General features: G+C 38.8%; 1 protein-coding gene across 1 annotated transcript in view; it reads left to right on the forward strand.

Moving 5' to 3' along the window:
- Window positions 1-21,330, forward strand: part of CDK5RAP2 (CDK5 regulatory subunit associated protein 2) — an 88,895-nt gene that overhangs the window by 51,960 nt on the left and 15,605 nt on the right. Inside the window, exons 24-29 of the mRNA XM_014950402.1 lie at window positions 1,511-1,636; window positions 3,803-4,403; window positions 13,004-13,236; window positions 16,021-16,069; window positions 16,855-17,036; window positions 18,170-18,295. Of these exons, the coding sequence (XP_014805888.1) occupies window positions 1,511-1,636; window positions 3,803-4,403; window positions 13,004-13,236; window positions 16,021-16,069; window positions 16,855-17,036; window positions 18,170-18,295 (1,317 nt within the window). The remainder of the gene's footprint in view (window positions 1-1,510; window positions 1,637-3,802; window positions 4,404-13,003; window positions 13,237-16,020; window positions 16,070-16,854; window positions 17,037-18,169; window positions 18,296-21,330) is intronic.

Genomic DNA, 21,330 nt, shown 5'->3' on the forward strand with positions numbered 1-21,330 from the left:
TGTGGGAGATTATTTTATGGACAATGTTTGTATTGAAGAAACTTCTTAGCCTTTTCTCTAAGCTTAACATAAAACATTTAAAAACGCACTAAAAATTAATTAACTGTTACATTACAAAGAGGGCGTGCAAATGTTTATTTTCATTTCTTGGTAGGAAGCCTTTGCAATTCACATTCTTAGTAGTTATCATTATAATTATTTCAAGTATTATAAAAATATGTGCAAACACTGTTTCATGTCATCGGTGATGTTTGTATTACATTTACAATAGTTAAAATCATAGCATGGTTAGAGTTAGAAGGGACCTTAAAGATCATCCAGTTCCAACCCCCTGTCCCGGGCAGGGACACCTCCCACCAGACCAGGTTGCTCCAAGCCCCATCCAGCCTGGCCTTGAACCCCTCCAGGGATGGGGCAGCCACAGCTTCTCTGGGCAACCTGGGCCAGGCTCTCACCACCCTCACAGCAAAGAATTTCTTCCTAATATCTAATATAAATCTCCGCTCTTTTAGTTTAAAACCATTACCCCTCATCCTACCACTACATTCCCTGATTAAGAATCCCTCCCGATCTCTCCTGTAGGCCCCCATGAAGTACTTGAAGGCCATTATCAGGTCTCCCTTGTCTTCTCCAGGCTGAACAACCCCAACTCTCTCAGCCTGTTTTTGTAGGAGAGGTGCTCCATCCCTCTGATCATTTTCATGGCCCTCTGCTGGACCTGTTCCAACAGGTCTATGTCCTTCCTGTGTTGAGGACTCCAGAGGTGGACACAGAGCTCCAGGTGGGATCTCATGAGAGCAGAGCAGAGGGGCAGAACCACCTCCCTTGCCCTGCTGGCCACACTTCTCTTGATGCAGTCCAGGATGGGGTTGGCTTTCTGGGCTCCCGGTGCGCACTGCCGGCCCATGTCGAGCTTCTCTTGCTCAGATAATTTTCCTGTTCTAAATTGTCAGAACCAGGTTTGGTTTTGTGGTTGGGTTTTTTGGGTTTCTTTTTGACTAAACTCACTTCATGGGTTTTTTCAGTTACTTACTGATGTCTGTTTTACCTTCCTCTGCTGTTCTGCAGTTGACTCGTCACTCAAACTGGATAATAGTGAGGTCCAGGTCAAGTTGCACGTTGATCCCGATGTTGATCCAGATCAAGAGAATGAGAATGAATATGCGATGGACAAAAACCAGCAGAACTGCCAAGGTAGAGCACTTATATGGTGTAGTACATAAAAAAAGAAATTTTAAAACTGGTTTCTTCTGAATTGTGCAAAATTGTAAATTACTGCAGGTAATTGTCTCCCTTGCCATTATTTGTGGGTTTTAAATCTCGTTTTCTTAGCTAGTATGGATTAATTGCTCTAAGATTCCAAGTTCATCTTTTATTCCTGTTCTAAATTGTCAGAACCAGGTTTGGTTTTGTGGTTGGGTTTTTTGGGTTTCTTTTTGACTAAACTCACTTCATGGGTTTTTTCAGTCGCTTACTGCTGTCTGTTTTACCTTCCCCTGCTGTTCTGCAGTTGACTCGTCACTCAAACTGGATAATAGTGAGGTCCAGGTCAAGTTGCACGTTGATCCTGATGTTGATCCAGATCAAGGGAACGAGAATGAATATGCGATGGACAAAAATCAGCAGAACTGCCAAGGTAGAGCACTTATATGGTGTAGTACATAAAAAAAGAAATTTTAAAACTGGTTTCTTCTGAATTGTGCAAAATTGTAAATTACTGCAGGTAATTGTCTCCCTTGCCATTATTTGTGGGTTTTAAATCTCGTTTTCTTAGCTAGTATGGATTAATTGCTCTAAGATTCCAAGTTCATCTTTTAAGAGTTATGCTTTCAGCAGGGCCACAGGGATTTATGAGTCTGGTTTCCAGTAAAAATAATGAGTTGTGTGCCTAACTCTGATCTCTATTGCTAATGTCCTCGCTTCTGAACTCTTCTCTGAATTAAATGTTTGTTACTTAATGCTTCTGCATCTAGTTATGAACTATTAGAATGAAGCAACTGAATGATAGAATTTTGCTTATCTGAATTATTTGAAGGCATTCAACTAGGTTGAAACCTAATGGAATCGTTTAATGAAAATGTAAATAGGCTTAATGCTGTGTATTACATCTGCATCATCCATTAGTCTTTTTTGGGAGGCTTTGAATAACCTGGTTAACACGTGGTGTACAGAGTCCAGAGGCTATGGCCAATTTTGTACTCCTTGGTCACATCATTAATTTTATTTATATAAGTAGTTTCATTAAAGCCAGTCAGTTGGTTTGCAGGATCATGCTCTTTGTGTGCCCTTTGTGTGTGTGGACACATATATGCACAGAGAGCTTATTAGTTCTCCTTTAATTAAAGGGCAGTGTTTCATTAAAAACTATAACTGGGATTCTAATCAGAAATATTTCTTCCCTAATATCTGGCATTTTTTCCTGGTTTTGTTATCTCATTTGCATGAAATTAGGATTGCAGAGTTGAAGAGTTCTTGTAGTATCTGGGGTTTTTTTCCATCTCAGTCTGCAGCCTTCTTTGACATCTGTGTTACTGCAGCAACCAGCTGGGAGAGGAGGAGGAGAAGCTCGTGAACTTCAGGGTTGCTTTTCCCTTATTCAATGTGTCTCCTTGAATCCATACACGGGCATTTCCCTGGAAGCATTTGTGTCCCATGAATCTGTCGCCTTTGGAATTAAATAGATAAAGTTCTGCAAGAATATGTGTACTGCAGAGGCCATCATCTGGCCTTCATTTCAAATATGTTGATATCCCAATATTGCAGCTTCATTTTTTTTTCAGCTTTTAAGTTATATTTGGTTTTATTCTCCTGTGCTCAGGCTTGACTTGGTCCTTCATACACAGCTGTCCCCTCCCTGAGATTCTGTACTGATTTAGAGCTTGAGCCTGGGCATTGGAATTCTCCATGGAAACCAATTTGAAAGTATTAAGACCTCTGCAAGATCAATGAATTACTCCCAAAAGGGAGGTTCTAATTCGTAGTGATCTTTTGCAGAGCTAATAGGAGGGGAAGATTTAATTTACTGGTAACCAGAAAATAACCATTTTCTTACATAGTTACATGCAGCCCTCGACATACACAGAACTATAAAGATAGCATATATGTAGGAATATATAGGTTTTATTGGTCTGAATCTGGGGTGATTGCATTACTTATGAATGGCAAAGGCAACTGAGGGATATGCTGTGCATGCCAAATGAGTGCCAGTAAAACCTTTAACACCCAACATTTTTATGGATTTTGTTTAGAACGCGTTTTAAAAAGTTATTAAAGCCCCTTTTTCAAATTTTACTATTTTGTTGATGATAATCTTTTTAAAATTCCACTGACTTTATGCTCCAATTGGTTTTGTATAGATTTTTGAAGTCAGGAGAAAAAGAATATTTAATTAGAAGTTTTAGGAAGAACTGTTTAAAGTCATACTCTACTTTCAAATCTCAATGCCTTATGTTTGAGGTTATCGTCTTTGTGGCTGGAAAGGTCTGAGCTTCATTGGTGTCAGACTCAGGACTGCAAACAGCACAAGTGATGTTCCATCATTTGGGAAAAGAAAGCGGGTGTATTTCCAGTATTGTTTATTTGAAAGGTGATAAGGGGGTTGGAATATTTGATGTACAAGTTGAATTAATGGGCAAGTCATAGAAAGGGGTCAAAAGTCCAAAACTAATATTGCGTAGTTTGTAATTATTCTGCATTTTGATTCTGTTATTAGAGAAGAAAATGAATTCACTCTAGTGCTGTTAAGAACAGAATGTCAGATAAAGAAATATTAATATTCACACGCAAACCTCCTGTTTTTCAGAAATGCAAAATCATCACAACGTTAGCAACGTGAATATCCAGCGCTCATTAAAAGAGATAAATGAAGAGTTTCATTCCATGGAACATGAGGACATTGACTCAGCCACCACGTATTCAGGTTCCAAGTGCCTGCGTTCTCTGAAATTGAGTGCAACAAGTACAGATGCACCTGATGACTGTGAAGTCATAGACGATATAGAAAAAATGAAACAAAGAATTAAGAGTATGAAGGCTGAGCTTGAAAAGTACAAAATGTTCGTGTTTAATTTACAGACCTCTGACCAGCTTTTATCGAGTGTTATTTCCAATATAGTTGTGAGTGACACGGCCTTGCCTGTGGAAGGATACATTCCAGAATTGCAAGATACAGCTATGCAAGAAATCAAACCATTTTCTGGTGTCCATCAGCTGGGGGATAGCGAGGTCCACACTGACAATAAGAATTCGGAGTCTTCAAAAGCACCTGATACGTGGACAGCACAAAACCTTAAGGAACTTCTAGCAGCAAATGAGGCAGAACTTGAAAAACAGCAAATTGCAAATGTGCATTTTGATGAAGTGTATCATCTTCAGAACAAACTGAGAGAAACATCACCATCCAAGTGAGTAAAGCCATTACCGCTTCGGGTTCCTTTTTGTAAACAGCAATACCAAATAACAGAGGAAGGGAATATGAAGATAATTTTATTCACATACGAGCACGTTGTTACAGTAGAGGCTAAATTTCACTAACATTAACATAAAGCAATTGAAACATTTATTTAAAAGATGCCTTGAAGTACAAAACAGTATTTCTCTTACAGCAGAACTGCTCCTGATAAGCTCATACCATCCTCTCTAATGCTTCTGTGCCAGACACCTGTGTCTCTCCCCACCCCTCAGGCCCACAACATCTTTGCTCTCTGAGACGGGCTGGCATCTGGAATCAAACTATTAGACTTTTGCATCACTCGGGCTTTTTTCAGGTGACAAGGATAAGAAAATGGAACATCTCATTTAAGAGAGAAGTGTTTCCGTGGGCAATTGGCTGAGGGATTCATGCCAGCCCTGCTGTTTGTGTGACCACACTTTGTGTATAAAACAAGAAGTATACACTCTAGTTATCATTTATTTTGCAGTTGAGTGTCATAATGCCTTCCTTTGAAGGATGTGAAAGTAGATATATACAGAAATTAATGAATGAAATTTTATAGCATGAGCTAGAAAACCATTTATAGGAGGCTGGAAAGTATCAGTCTTGTATTTTATACGATAAGACTGGGGGCAGCATTTTGGCTAGTGTATATACAAACCACACATGGGGTCCTATAAGATCAAACCTTTTTTAACCACCACATCCCCGATGTTGATCCAGATCAAGAGAATGAGAATGAATATGCGATGGACAAAAACCAGCAGAACTGCCAAGGTAGAGCACTTATATGGTGTAGTACATAAAAAAAGAAATTTTAAAACTGGTTTCTTCTGAATTGTGCAAAATTGTAAATTACTGCAGGTAATTGTCTCCCTTGCCATTATTTGTGGGTTTTAAATCTCGTTTTCTTAGCTAGTATGGATTAATTGCTCTAAGATTCCAAGTTCATCTTTTAAGAGTTATGCTTTCAGCAGGGCCACAGGGATTTATGAGTCTGGTTTCCAGTAAAAATAATGAGTTGTGTGCCTAACTCTGATCTCTATTGCTAATGTCCTCGCTTCTGAACTCTTCTCTGAATTAAATGTTTGTTACTTAATGCTTCTGCATCTAGTTATGAACTATTAGAATGAAGCAACTGAATGATAGAATTTTGCTTATCTGAATTATTTGAAGGCATTCAACTAGGTTGAAACCTAATGGAATCGTTTAATGAAAATGTAAATAGGCTTAATGCTGTGTATTACATCTGCATCATCCATTAGTCTTTTTTGGGAGGCTTTGAATAACCTGGTTAACACGTGGTGTACAGAGTCCAGAGGCTATGGCCAATTTTGTACTCCTTGGTCACATCATTAATTTTATTTATATAAGTAGTTTCATTAAAGCCAGTCAGTTGGTTTGCAGGATCATGCTCTTTGTGTGCCCTTTGTGTGTGTGGACACATATATGCACAGAGAGCTTATTAGTTCTCCTTTAATTAAAGGGCAGTGTTTCATTAAAAACTATAACTGGGATTCTAATCAGAAATATTTCTTCCCTAATATCTGGCATTTTTTCCTGGTTTTGTTATCTCATTTGCATGAAATTAGGATTGCAGAGTTGAAGAGTTCTTGTAGTATCTGGGGTTTTTTTCCATCTCAGTCTGCAGCCTTCTTTGACATCTGTGTTACTGCAGCAACCAGCTGGGAGAGGAGGAGGAGAAGCTCGTGAACTTCAGGGTTGCTTTTCCCTTATTCAATGTGTCTCCTTGAATCCATACACGGGCATTTCCCTGGAAGCATTTGTGTCCCATGAATCTGTCGCCTTTGGAATTAAATAGATAAAGTTCTGCAAGAATGTGTGTACTGCAGAGGACATCATCTGGCCTTCATTTCAAATATGTTGATATCCCAATATTGCAGCTTCATTTTTTTCCAGCTTTTAGGTTATATTTGGTTTTATTCTCCTGTGCTCGGGCTTGACTTGGTCCTTCATACACAGCTGTCCCCTCCCTGAGATTCTGTACTGATTTAGAGCTTGAGCCTGGGCATTGGAATTCTCCATGGAAACCAATTTGAAAGTATTAAGACCTCTGCAAGATCAATGAATTACTCCCAAAAGGGAGGTTCTAATTCGTAGTGATCTTTTGCAGAGCTAATAGGAGGGGAAGATTTAATTTACTGGTAACCAGAAAATAACCATTTTCTTACATAGTTACATGCAGCCCTCGACATACACAGAACTATAAAGATAGCATATATGTAGGAATATATAGGTTTTATTGGTCTGAATCTGGGGTGATTGCATTACTTATGAATGGCAAAGGCAACTGAGGGATATGCTGTGCATGCCAAATGAGTGCCAGTAAAACCTTTAACACCCAACATTTTTATGGATTTTGTTTAGAACGCGTTTTAAAAAGTTATTAAAGCCCCTTTTTCAAATTTTACTATTTTGTTGATGATAATCTTTTTAAAATTCCACTGACTTTATGCTCCAATTGGTTTTGTATAGATTTTTGAAGTCAGGAGAAAAAGAATATTTAATTAGAAGTTTTAGGAAGAACTGTTTAAAGTCATACTCTACTTTCAAATCTCAATGCCTTATGTTTGAGGTTATCGTCTTTGTGGCTGGAAAGGTCTGAGCTTCATTGGTGTCAGACTCAGGACTGCAAACAGCACAAGTGATGTTCCATCATTTGGGAAAAGAAAGCGGGTGTATTTCCAGTATTGTTTATTTGAAAGGTGATAAGGGGGTTGGAATATTTGATGTACAAGTTGAATTAATGGGCAAGTCATAGAAAGGGGTCAAAAGTCCAAAACTAATATTGCGTAGTTTGTAATTATTCTGCATTTTGATTCTGTTATTAGAGAAGAAAATGAATTCACTCTAGTGCTGTTAAGAACAGAATGTCAGATAAAGAAATATTAATATTCACACGCAAACCTCCTGTTTTTCAGAAATGCAAAATCATCACAACGTTAGCAACGTGAATATCCAGCGCTCATTAAAAGAGATAAATGAAGAGTTTCATTCCATGGAACATGAGGACATTGACTCAGCCACCACGTATTCAGGTTCCAAGTGCCTGCGTTCTCTGAAATTGAGTGCAACAAGTACAGATGCACCTGATGACTGTGAAGTCATAGACGATATAGAAAAAATGAAACAAAGAATTAAGAGTATGAAGGCTGAGCTTGAAAAGTACAAAATGTTCGTGTTTAATTTACAGACCTCTGACCAGCTTTTATCGAGTGTTATTTCCAATATAGTTGTGAGTGACACGGCCTTGCCTGTGGAAGGATACATTCCAGAATTGCAAGATACAGCTATGCAAGAAATCAAACCATTTTCTGGTGTCCATCAGCTGGGGGATAGCGAGGTCCACACTGACAATAAGAATTCGGAGTCTTCAAAAGCACCTTATACGTGGACAGCACAAAACCTTAAGGAACTTCTAGCAGCAAATGAGGCAGAACTTGAAAAACAGCAAATTGCAAATGTGCATTTTGATGAAGTGTATCATCTTCAGAACAAACTGAGAGAAACATCACCATCCAAGTGAGTAAAGCCATTACCGCTTCGGGTTCCTTTTTGTAAACAGCAATACCAAATAACAGAGGAAGGGAATATGAAGATAATTTTATTCACATACGAGCACGTTGTTACAGTAGAGGCTAAATTTCACTAACATTAACATAAAGCAATTGAAACATTTATTTAAAAGATGCCTTGAAGTACAAAACAGTATTTCTCTTACAGCAGAACTGCTCCTGATAAGCTCATACCATCCTCTCTAATGCTTCTGTGCCAGACACCTGTGTCTCTCCCCACCCCTCAGGCCCACAACATCTTTGCTCTCTGAGACGGGCTGGCATCTGGAATCAAACTATTAGACTTTTGCATCACTCGGGCTTTTTTCAGGTGACAAGGATAAGAAAATGGAACATCTCATTTAAGAGAGAAGTGTTTCCGTGGGCAATTGGCTGAGGGATTCATGCCAGCCCTGCTGTTTGTGTGACCACACTTTGTGTATAAAACAAGAAGTATACACTCTAGTTATCATTTATTTTGCAGTTGAGTGTCATAATGCCTTCCTTTGAAGGATGTGAAAGTAGATATATACAGAAATTAATGAATGAAATTTTATAGCATGAGCTAGAAAACCATTTATAGGAGGCTGGAAAGTATCAGTCTTGTATTTTATACGATAAGACTGGGGGCAGCATTTTGGCTAGTGTATATACAAACCACACATGGGGTCCTATAAGATCAAACCTTTTTTAACCACCACATCCCCTTTCCTGCCACCCCCAACATTGCTATTATCCTGGGGACATACAGAATGGCAGGAGGTATAACAAAGAAAGGTATTCAGCCTCTTGGCTTTCTTCAGAATGCCTGAGTAGAAATATTTGGAGAAACTGAGCAACCACCAACATGGACTATTGTGTATCTACTTAGTATTACTCTCGTAAAATAACAGTCGTGTTACATAGTACCTATAAATTTACATACCTTGAAAATATACCTCATCCATTTTGCAAAGGAAGGTCTAACTGTGTAAATTAAGGAATGAGACAGTATGGATTGCTGTAAAGTTTTTATGGCTGCTGTCTAGGACAACTGCAGGAGTCACCAGTGACAGACCCCAAATGAGTTATGCATCTCTTCCTATACAAATGACAATAAAAATTCTATAACAACTCATTCCATCATAGATTTTGTTTATGCCCCGCTTAGAAAGAAGCGTATCCGTGATACAGACAGTGGCAGTATAAAGGGGATGTCTGTATTTGCAAGTGCAGAATAAATTCAATTGATCTGAGATGAAATTTATACCCTGGCTTATGGAAATTGGATGCTGCAGTGGTTGTAATGGTCATGTCTCATAAGAAAATAATAATATTTAAAAAACCCAACCAAACAAAAAAAATCACCATACAGGGATGTGTAGAGTTATCAGGCTGGATGAAACCATTGGCTCAGAAAGTCCAGTATTTTGCTTTCAGAAAAAGAGACAGCACTATGTTCTCTTCCATACTGAAGCAAAAAAAACAAACCAACCCAAAACCCAGGAAGAACATGTGTATTCTTAAAAATTCTTTTAATGTAGTCATTCTTATTTACTTTAATTTGGCACCTTTGCATACAGACAAACAAGTTCATCATTCCCCTCCCTGAGATTCTGTACTGATTTAGAGCTTGAGCCTGGGCATTGGAATTCTCCATGGAAACCAATTTGAAAGTATTAAGACCTCTGCAAGATCAATGAATTACTCCCAAAAGGGAGGTTCTAATTCGTAGTGATCTTTTGCAGAGCTAATAGGAGGGGAAGATTTAATTTACTGGTAACCAGAAAATAACCATTTTCTTACATAGTTACATGCAGCCCTCGACATACACAGAACTATAAAGATAGCATATATGTAGGAATATATAGGTTTTATTGGTCTGAATCTGGGGTGATTGCATTACTTATGAATGGCAAAGGCAACTGAGGGATATGCTGTGCATGCCAAATGAGTGCCAGTAAAACCTTTAACACCCAACATTTTTATGGATTTTGTTTAGAACGCGTTTTAAAAAGTTATTAAAGCCCCTTTTTCAAATTTTACTATTTTGTTGATGATAATCTTTTTAAAATTCCACTGACTTTATGCTCCAATTGGTTTTGTATAGATTTTTGAAGTCAGGAGAAAAAGAATATTTAATTAGAAGTTTTAGGAAGAACTGTTTAAAGTCATACTCTACTTTCAAATCTCAGTGCCTTATGTTTGAGGTTATCGTCTCTGTGGCTGGAAAGGTCTGAGCTTCATTGGTGTCAGACTCAGGACTGCAAACAGCACAAGTGATGTTCCATCATTTGGGAAAAGAAAGCGGGTGTATTTCCAGTATTGTTTATTTGAAAGGTGATAAGGGGGTTGGAATATTTGATGTGCAAGTTGAATTAATGGGCAAGTCATAGAAAGGGGTCAAAAGTCCAAAACTAATATTGCGTAGTTTGTAATTATTCTGCATTTTGATTCTGTTATTAGAGAAGAAAATGAATTCACTCTAGTGCTGTTAAGAACAGAATGTCAGATAAAGAAATATTAATATTCACACGCAAACCTCCTGTTTTTCAGAAATGCAAAATCATCACAACGTTAGCAACGTGAATATCCAGCGCTCATTAAAAGAGATAAATGAAGAGTTTCATTCCATGGAACATGAGGACATTGACTCAGCCACCACGTATTCAGGTTCCAAGTGCCTGCGTTCTCTGAAATTGAGTGCAACAAGTACAGATGCACCTGATGACTGTGAAGTCATAGACGATATAGAAAAAATGAAACAAAGAATTAAGAGTATGAAGGCTGAGCTTGAAAAGTACAAAATGTTCGTGTTTAATTTACAGACCTCTGACCAGCTTTTATCGAGTGTTATTTCCAATATAGTTGTGAGTGACACGGCCTTGCCTGTGGAAGGATACATTCCAGAGTTGCAAGATACAGCTATGCAAGAAATCAAACCATTTTCTGGTGTCCATCAGCTGGGGGATAGCGAGGTCCACACTGACAATAAGAATTCGGAGTCTTCAAAAGCACCTTATACGTGGACAGCACAAAACCTTAAGGAACTTCTAGCAGCAAATGAGGCAGAACTTGAAAAACAGCAAATTGCAAATGTGCATTTTGATGAAGTGTATCATCTTCAGAACAAACTGAGAGAAACATCACCATCCAAGTGAGTAAAGCCATTACCGCTTCGGGTTCCTTTTTGTAAACAGCAATACCAAATAACAGAGGAAGGGAATATGAAGATAATTTTATTCACATACGAGCACGTTGTTACAGTAGAGGCTAAATTTCACTAACATTAACATAAAGCAATTGAAACATTTATTTAAAAGATGCCTTGAAGTACAAAACAGTATTTCTCTTACAGCAGAACTGCTCCTGATAAGCTCATACCATCCTCTCTAATGCTTCTGTGCCAGACACCTGTGTCTCTCCCCACCCCTCAGGCCCACAACATCTTTGCTCTCTGAGACGGGCTGGCATCTGGAATCAAACTATTAGACTTTTGCATCACTCGGGCTTTTTTCAGGTGACAAGGATAAGAAAATGGAACATCTCATTTAAGAGAGAAGTGTTTCCGTGGGCAATTGGCTGAGGGATTCATGCCAGCCCTGCTGTTTGTGTGACCACACTTTGTGTATAAAACAAGAAGTATACACTCTAGTTATCATTTATTTTGCAGTTGAGTGTCATAATGCCTTCCTTTGAAGGATGTGAAAGTAGATATATACAGAAATTAATGAATGAAATTTTATAGCATGAGCTAGAAAACCATTTATAGGAGGCTGGAAAGTATCAGTCTTGTATTTTATACGATAAGACTGGGGGCAGCATTTTGGCTAGTGTATATACAAACCACACATGGGGTCCTATAAGACCAAACCTTTTTTAACCACCACATCCCCTTTCCTGCCACCCCCAACATTGCTATTATCCTGGGGACATACAGAATGGCAGGAGGTATAACAAAGAAAGGTATTCAGCCTCTTGGCTTTCTTCAGAATGCCTGAGTAGAAATATTTGGAGAAACTGAGCAACCACCAACATGGACTATTGTGTATCTACTTAGTATTACTCTCGTAAAATAACAGGCGTGTTACATAGTACCTATAAATTTACATACCTTGAAAATATACCTCATCCATTTTGCAAAGGAAGGTCTAACTGTGTAAATTAAGGAATGAGACAGTATGGATTGCTGTAAAGTTTTTATGGCTGCTGTCTAGGACAACTGCAGGAGTCACCAGTGACAGACCCCAAATGAGTTATGCATCTCTTCCTATACAAATGACAATAAAAATTCTATAACAACTCATTCCATCATAGATTTTGTTTATGCCCCGCTTAGAAAGAAGCGTATCCGTGATACAGACAGTGGCAGTATAAAGGGGTTGTCTGTATTTGCAAGTGCAGAATAAATTCAATTGATCTGAGATGAAATTTATACCCTGGCTTATGGAAATTGGATGCTGCAGTGGTTGTAATGGTCATGTCTCATAAGAAAATAATAATATTTAAAAAACCCAACCAAACAAAAAAAATCACCATACAGGGATGTGTAGAGTTATCAGGCTGGATGAAACCATTGGCTCAGAAAGTCCAGTATTTTGCTTTCAGAAAAAGAGACAGCACTATGTTCTCTTCCATACTGAAGCAAAAAAAACAAACCAACCCAAAACCCAGGAAGAACATGTGTATTCTTAAAAATTCTTTTAATGTAGTCATTCTTATTTACTTTAATTTGGCACCTTTGCATACAGACAAACAAGTTCATCATTTTAGTTTCTGCCTGTCATATAAATGAAGTAGTTAAATGGAGGATAATAACCCACAAGTCATGTTTATAAATACGGAGCTCAACAGGTAGAGACAATACATTTCTCATTGTGGCTGTAAAAGCATTTTAAAAGAAAATTGAGTCCTATAAAATTATGCTTTAGGAATATAAGTTTAATTCACTTTTTATTTATATTTAAATGTTATTTATGGTCAGAAAATGACTTTAAAGATAATTTCATTTTCTCAGATATGATTCATTAGTTCATTCACAAGCTCGAGAACTCTCCTTTCAACGCCAACAAATTGAAGAGCTCCGCGGAGGTTGTATCACTTACCATCAGCATCTGACGGGCCTTATTCAAGCTTTTGAGGAACTGCTTCAAGCCAGTGATGTAGATTATTATGTTGCTGAAGGCTTCCGTGAGCAACTGAATCAAAGTGTACTCATGTTTGAGAAGCTGGAAGGGAAATTCCTCTATGGTAAGTAGCAGTATTTTGTGCTTATTGTCTGAGATGTAGTAACATTCTCAAAATTTGGAGGTGTTTTTTTTCTTTTCAGTGAAAAGGAAGCCTTTCTTTCTCTTGGTTGCTTTTAAATGTTTTATAGGCATTACTGTCTTGGAAGATAAAATTTTAGTGCTCCGACAAGACTGGGTTTTATTTTGTAGCCGTCCTCTGTATTGACACCTTGCCTTTTGAGTTGTTTATCTTAGCACATGCATATTTTAACTGTTCAAAATACAGTGGTTATAGTTTAGTATATGTTTAGTTACAAGTAGGCTTTGGGATTTTCTATTTCAGGAAAAACCCAGCTGACTTTGAGCCTGAGCACTGGGTATCTCCATGGAAGGGTTCTCATGGGCATGGGTCACAGTTGGTTTTTCACACAATCTGTGTTTAACTAAAAAGAAAAAATTACGGGTTCCTGAAGTTCTTCCCCTAAAGTGCAGTCTCTTGCAAGAAGGGTAAACGCAGGGCAGAGATCCGGGCTGTGTTTTTAGAGTGAAAGAAAAAATTATTATATAGTAGTCCATCTGGGCAATTTTCTGTGGCCAGTGCCTGTAAAGAAACTGTAAGGAATCCTGCATTGGGCAGTTGGAAGATAATACCATACTGATTTGCACATTATTGGTGTAGAAAGAACACAAATTACATGCAGGTATAAAATCATCTGTCGCTGGATGCACCAAGAAAAAGAGCCACAGACTCTATGGAGAAACCCACCCAAGTGGTGTACGTAGAAAATTAAAATTAGGGGAGAGAAAGGGAAAATCTGTTTGGTTAGAAGGCAGAGGGGAATGATTCCTTTCAGAATTCTGAGTAGCTCATTAATTGAAGATGCTGTGGTATTGGAAATCAGTGTGTATTTGGAGGTGTCTGTAGTAGTGGAAGAGTCTCCTGAGCAGAGGTTCTAGGGAAAGTCAACCAGAGAAGTGTTGTCCTGGCGTTAGAGAAACCCAAGTGCTGAACAGGGTGTGTACCCAGAGAGGCCACTGGAATGTGTGCCAGTCAGCAAAGCCTTTTAATTACCAGTGAGAACTGGCTTAATGTCTGAAAAATGGGAGTTTACACTCCTGAAAACGCTCTTGTCCTTTTGCTGTTCATCCCAGTTTCCCCACCAACTGTTTGGCAAAGCATTAAGTTGCAAAGGCAAAGCCTTAAACATCTAAGAAGTGAGACCATATCAGGAGATGTATTATTCCTAACATTTCTAATTATTTTCCTGAGACCTGCATCTTGCTGCCTAGCTGGTTAAGAAAAGCATTCTGTCTTTCCTAACAGTGAGCTGAAAAATAGCCTAGCTGGTTAAGAAGAGCATTCTGTCTTTCCTAACAGTGAGCTGAAATGCAACCATGTTTTGTAAAACGAGCATCAAAATGGACATTTGTCACCTGAATGAAGAGTATATCATACTTATTGCCTTCAGGCTGTAGTTTGAAGAAAGTTAGCAGGAAAGAGATGGAAAAGGGATGCTACCATGAATGAAATTCAGCAAGAAAGACCTTTTCCTATCATTGCAAGCGTTGCTCTTTCTGACCCACACAACTGGCAATCCTTCCTCTGTTGTCAGCTGCAAAGCTGCCATCTTCAGCGAAACACTCGAGGTGGCCTCAAATAGGGACCCTGACCCCTGCAACTTCTCGAAATTGGCTCGAGAAGATGGCTTTGTTGAGAAGCATCCAGGGCCCAGCCATACAGTGATCTGTGTTCTGCCTTTCATTAAAGATAGTGGCAGCACGTTGCGGTTTCGATTGCTCCTATAAAGGAGCTGTATATGAGAAAAAGGTATTACGGCGAGTGTGTCATAGCAGTGTGATAAAAGATTGAGTGTATTCAATGATTTCAGTGGCTACAGAGATTCCTTGCATTACAAATGAGGAGACTGTGTAGTGAATAAACATTAAACGCCTTTAAAAAAAAAAGCCCCAAACCAACAGATGGTATCCTATATACTATGAAAAGTCCCTGACAACCGCGACAGTTCAATATATCTAACACAATGGTGTTGCATTGAATCACGCATTAAAATAAAATGATGTTTGTAGGGTTATAAAGAACAGCCAGCGTACTAAGAATTGACTGTAAAGAAAAAGCATAAACAACCGTCTGTCTCCACATTTCCATCCTGACCTTCAGTTCATTCCCCTGGAATTTCAGCTGTGCAGCCCTTTCCTGCTGCTTCGGCTTAATTGCCCAAAATTTTTAAAATACAGGGAGCCAAGGTGACACCACGAAACTCTTTTTTCTTTATTCAAATTAACGCCTGAGTCCAGGTCTCTTGCACTGAATTGTGCTTGTGCTCCCACACTGTACCACGGAGAATATTGCAGGTGAAATCCTGTCTGTGCCCCTTTATTGAGGAGAACAGGTTTGCCTGACTCGGGATGGACAAAATCCAAGGGAGACAGAATTGGTTTTGTATAATTTTTTTTTACGAGGTAATAGCAAATACCCCTAATCCTTTTGCCACATAGCCTGGTATTTTACATCTGTGTTCTAACTAAAACACCGAGGCTGTAAAATCTGGCACCTCTGGTACCCAGTAATTTTTTTTGAAAACCAGAGAAAGCTATTGCTTTGTTGCTGGGTTATAAATAGTTTTGCTCATGTACAGCATTTGACATTAATACACAGTGTGTTGAGTATCTGTTGACTTCTCTATTTTCTCATTAATTTACCATTTATATTTGATTCGTTTAAGATGGAGGGGAAAATAGTATAATTCTCCATATCTGTTTTTAATCGGATGTTTCTGCTTTGCAGGAGAATCAATAGGTACAGAAGTTACTCTACTTTATGAATTAGCTGAAAGGTAAGCGCGCAATTGAATGTTTATCAAACACACGGTCATTTGCTAAGTTGCTAAGGCTTGCTCCATGTTTTGTAGTAGAACTTTCACTGGTTTGCTTTTGGGAGGGCTTTGCTTATGTCATTAATACCCATTTTGTTAATAAAATATCCATAGAAAACAAACTAAGGCCTTTTTCCCCACTTCTCTGCAAGCAACTGAGATGCTGAGAGGAAGCATCATGCCACCAGGGTTGTCCTTTTCATGAACAACCAAACACGGGCTACAATACACTGTTGTGTAGTTCAGATATAGCCCTGATGGCAGCTTCTGGGAGGGGACACTGAGGTTCTTTTCCATTTTGTGACCTTGGGGCTGGCTCAGCATCACCAGAGCACGGGGGTGTTGAACTTCACTCCCAGAACACCCTTACGTGGAAGGTGAGGAGAGGCAGGTGTTGTTCTGCTGTGTCTGTTGGTTTTGTGCCAGCCTGGGATTCTTCTGTGCTACAGAAACCCTCAGCCTCCTCTTCCAGGGCAGCTTGAGGTCCCCGTAACACAGAGGTGACTACTTGATGCTGGAACAAAACCACTAGGCTGGTGGTTCATTGATTATTCCTGCTGACTTCAGGGAAGTCTGAATTTCAGTCTTGATGTTTTCCTCTGATGTCTAGTGGTTTGTCACGTTCCATCACACAAATTCATTTGTTTTACCTGTGTCTTGTAAATTTGACACCCTGCTCTCTGTTCGTGCTTCCAAAGTAACAAAACAATTTTAAAATTTAAAAATATTTTGTTTGGCACAAAAAGGGATAATGAGAAGAACACCACCATGTACCAGCAACTGAAGGAATCACCTGGACCATCTGCTCTTCATAGCTTGTCTGACTTTGATCTGTCAGAAAAGTCATCTCTTGGATCACCCGAGCGCAGGCGTGACCCAGCCGGACAGCGTGACGCGCTGGCGCTGCTGCCAAACACGTTTCCCCCAGGTAATTTTTTTCCCATTGAAGATTCACTAGATATTGGGAAAATGTGATAAATAAGACACAAGGGAACTAATTAAGAAATAATGAAGAATGTTTGTCTGCTTCAGCTTCCCAGTATCTTGCATAATCATTGCAATTTCAGTAATAAGACATACAGAGATGACAACAATTTGAACTACATCCCGTTTGAAACAAAATTAACTATGATATTCTGTGTCTTTGTTGTTTTAGACTATCATCTTTTACGGTACTCCAGACAGTCTTTAAATAGACAAGTTATAAGGGGAAAATAGACAATTGTCAAGAGATTATTACATAGAAAAAGAGAGATTTTCTAATTTTATAAAAGGCAGTGTTGTGTTTCCTTGAGAATTGTAAGTGCTGCATAATTAATAAGTGGTGTCATGTTTGACCTGGATAGTTTCGCTAAGCACAAGCGATGCTCGCGGTACTTTGTTATAGGCAGCGATGAAAATTTAATAGCTGAGATAGCACGTACTGTTCAGGGGAGAAAAAATATTGCAGAGTAAACCAGGAGTGTACAACATGGATAAACTGACAAATGAGATAGTGACAGAACCGATAAGTTCCTGAGTAAAGCTGAAACTTACAGTCAATGGAAGAAAAATTGTAGAATGGCAAAGGAAGAAGGAAAAGGTACAGTAATGAAACTTGATAGAACAGATTTATTTATTATGGTATGCATTGTATAAGTCAAAGTCAAATTTCTATCTGAGTTACTCGGGGAAGGTTCCTATTGTTAGAAGGAAAAATGGGTACTATTGGTGCATTGAGCGTGAATGGGAAGCTGCATTGCAGAACTTGGGATTCATTTCCCAGCACGGGGAACGTTTTAACTAGATAAAATTGTTATCTGCTACGGTTTTGTAGGATGAGGAAATTTGAAGAGCCTTAAAACTGGATCATTGTTTGGGGTGAAATATAGGAGTTTTCACTAAATGCATGGTTTGGGGACTACATAGAAAAAGACTGTCGTGGAGTCAGATATTTAATATCTGCCCTTTTGAACAGCTCTGTATAAATTTTTAGTATTAACACATAGTAGATCTCACCAGAGTACACAGTGTAAAGGAATACAATCATTTAAATAAGAAGTGATCTCTTGGTTTATTTAGAGTTATTAATGGAACATCTGCAAGAAATCCGAATCCTGAGACAACGTTTAGAATACTCCATAAAAACTAATGAGAGACTGAGGAAGCAGCTTGAGAGACAAGTAACAGACAAGGAACTAGATCAAGGTAAGAATTTATTTCATGAAGAATTAAATCCCCCTTTCCTGCTTAAAGCCTCAGAGATCAAATGCTGCGGGTGTTGTTTTGTGTGCTTTTTCGAATAAACCCCACCCTTTTAGAGATGGAAAATGATGTGCCTTTCTCTGAATGTTGTTGTATCTCGAGCACTGTCAGCAGATGCAGCTTTTCCATGCTTGTGGAGTGGCATAAATACAGATCTGCCTCTTCTGTGGGCCCTTTGATGGAGCTGTACCCAGTGCTGATGCACTAATCCTTCCTGGGACGCCGGGGTAGCACATGGACTCACACCTAACGATGGCACATGTTGTAAGAGAACAGGGCCACCAGGTCGTGTTATAACATTTAAATTTCATACAGAGCAGTGAAAGCCCCTTCTGGTTCTGTCATCAGCAAACAGCCTGCTTTTTCTCTGTGCCCTTGGGATATCGTCGTTGTTGTCAGGGTCTTGGATTTTAGGATGACATCATCTTTTCATTCTCTGCCGTGTCCAACCAGGAGCAGTTGCAGGAGAGGAAGCCCATTCCATCAACGTAATTTCCCTGGGGCCTGGGGCCTGTAGGAACAGAGGAGATGGTGCTTTGCCCTAAATGACATTGCTGCTATTGATCCAAAGTAGGAATTTTGTGAAATTGGCTTTCCTGTGTCTCCTCCATGTATTCCTGGGGTGGTCAGCACAGCACCACTGCTACCAGGACAGGTGGAGATGCCTTCTCTGGAATTTGCTGACTGCTTTAAAGCCAGTTTGTGCTTACAGAGAGGGACAGAATATCTGTAAGACAGAGCCTAGGCCACGGTGTTCAGCTTGTCATCTGAATTGATTGGTGTGATAAATGTGTTCTACACAAAATGACACCCTGAGTTTTTAATGAGAAATACCTGACAGAAACTGATGGACATTTTAACATGGAGCTGGTTTTCATTCCAAACTCTAATATAAAGCAGTGGATGAAAAAATACTAAAAATAGGTATGCAAATTCAGAGTCACTGCTCTCTACTGCTGGTGTGCAGCATCTTTGAAAGCCAAGCGCTGCGGTGCGTTTAAAACTTTACACCAGAGGGTAGCCAGGCTTTCATTAAGGCTGCTTTTGTAGCACCTTTTCAAGCACCACGTACCAGACATATTTTCCTACACTTTCCTCTGTTCTTGCTCTCCTTCCCACATTTCCCCCCATAGGACAGTTGATTAATATGCAATATTACTCAGAGTGGAAGCAGGCAATAAATACGCACATGCATTCCTTTTACTCAGTTTCGCTAATATTGACATTAGATTCATTATGTTTTACATCATCCCCATGATCCATTTCTCTTGTTGTTTAAATGGAGACTACCTGCAAATGGCAGTTTGCTTTCAGGAATAATTTACAGTGATGGAAAGGTGTATAAAAAGCATCCATTTCATTCATGAAGTATTTACGCTGCTGGAAAGGCATACTGTTCTCGTGAAATAACCACACTGAAACACTTCCAACTCTTTTACAGCTTCATAAAGATTCTGGCAAGGGCATCCATTAATGCAGTGAAAGTATATTTTCTTTATAAACTGTCTTATGCCTTCCATCTGTCTTCTTCTTGCCTTAGTGCATCTACCAAGGCATGGAGGAGAAATTTGGAAAAGAAAGGAAAAAAAGCAACTACCTGTTAGAACAGCTCCTTTTTGTTACTGTGTTCCCTCAGTGCTTCCTGTTTCGCTCTGTTTTGAAGATCTCTTTCATGTTGATATGTGTTTTCTCTCTTCTGGTAATGATGCTACTTTTGTTCCTAATGGATGGGCCTTTTTTTGACTTTCATTGTAAGAAGTTACTAAGTGAAGCTGAAGCAGATTTTAGCTTTGGGACACAAGAATTTAAAACATTTCTTTTTACTTTTAACTTAGTATCCTTGGTTGTTTTCCTTTAAAAAACAAAATCAAGTTGTAACATACTTAACTGATGAGAGAACTGTTAAATTCACACTACTACTAAGTACTTTGTGCAACCAAAATTAATGGAATTATTCTGGTACTAAGTTCTTTGTGCAACCAAAATTAATGGAATTATTCTCGTCTGATAAATATTATACAGATGTATATGGACACATCTGCCCACTATTTTTGCCATGCTATTTTTAATATTTAGATTCTCTAAGTATTTAAATGCCTCTGGGCTTCTAGTATTCTATAAATGACTCAAGTGTTGATAATGGCTGCGTCGTTACTGTAGAGCTGAGGTTTGCAGTGCAACTAGAACCAAATAATTGCTTCAATCATTTCAAAATGTTAGGCTGCAAAATGAAATCAAAGTTTTAATTTTGAGTTTCGTAGGTTTCAAACATTATTGATGGCAGTTAAGATTAGCAGGGGGTTTTGTTTGCTTTTTTTAACCCACAAGAAACTAGTGTATCTATACAGAATTACCTTCAGCTCCAATGTGCCTTCATTTTGCTTTACCTGGGAATGAATATTTCCTTGCACTTCGCTGTGATTTTCAATAGTGCTTGTCTTTCAGTCAGTGTTTCCTTTGAAACCTTCAAGGTGTGCTTCCTTAGCACTCACTTTTTCAGCATGAAACATAATGAAAACTCAAGTGTGTTGCAATTGTAGGCCCTGATGCTCCACTTTACTGTGGGTAGATGGACCTTTGCCTCTGTGGAGAGCGTAATTGATGTCAGCAGGGCTCTGCACAGAAGCAGTCGTCTCGGTAGTGGGTCAAATTACAGGACTGTGGCCTTATTACCACTGGCTCTACATTATCCATTATTATGTAAGATAACTAATAGTTATATTCTAAAGCCTTTCAATAGGACTGTGATAGCATAACTTTTCAAATAGGATAAAGCTGGGTGATGGGCAATAAATTAAATTAGAATCAAGATGAGACCATCAAGCCTTGCCACTTGAAGTTGAATTGCTTTGTTAAAAATCTGAAAGGAAAAAGCCTTTTGAGTTCTCATAGCTACCTCAACTCTTTAACATATAGATAGTAAAATGCCATTAGTGCCAGGCTTCTAGAGCCTTTGAGTCTTTCAGTAACGACAAGAG

This window comes from Calidris pugnax, unplaced genomic scaffold (assembly GCF_001431845.1).
Source record: "Calidris pugnax isolate Ruff unplaced genomic scaffold, ASM143184v1 scaffold22, whole genome shotgun sequence".
NCBI lineage: Eukaryota > Metazoa > Chordata > Aves > Charadriiformes > Scolopacidae > Calidris > Calidris pugnax.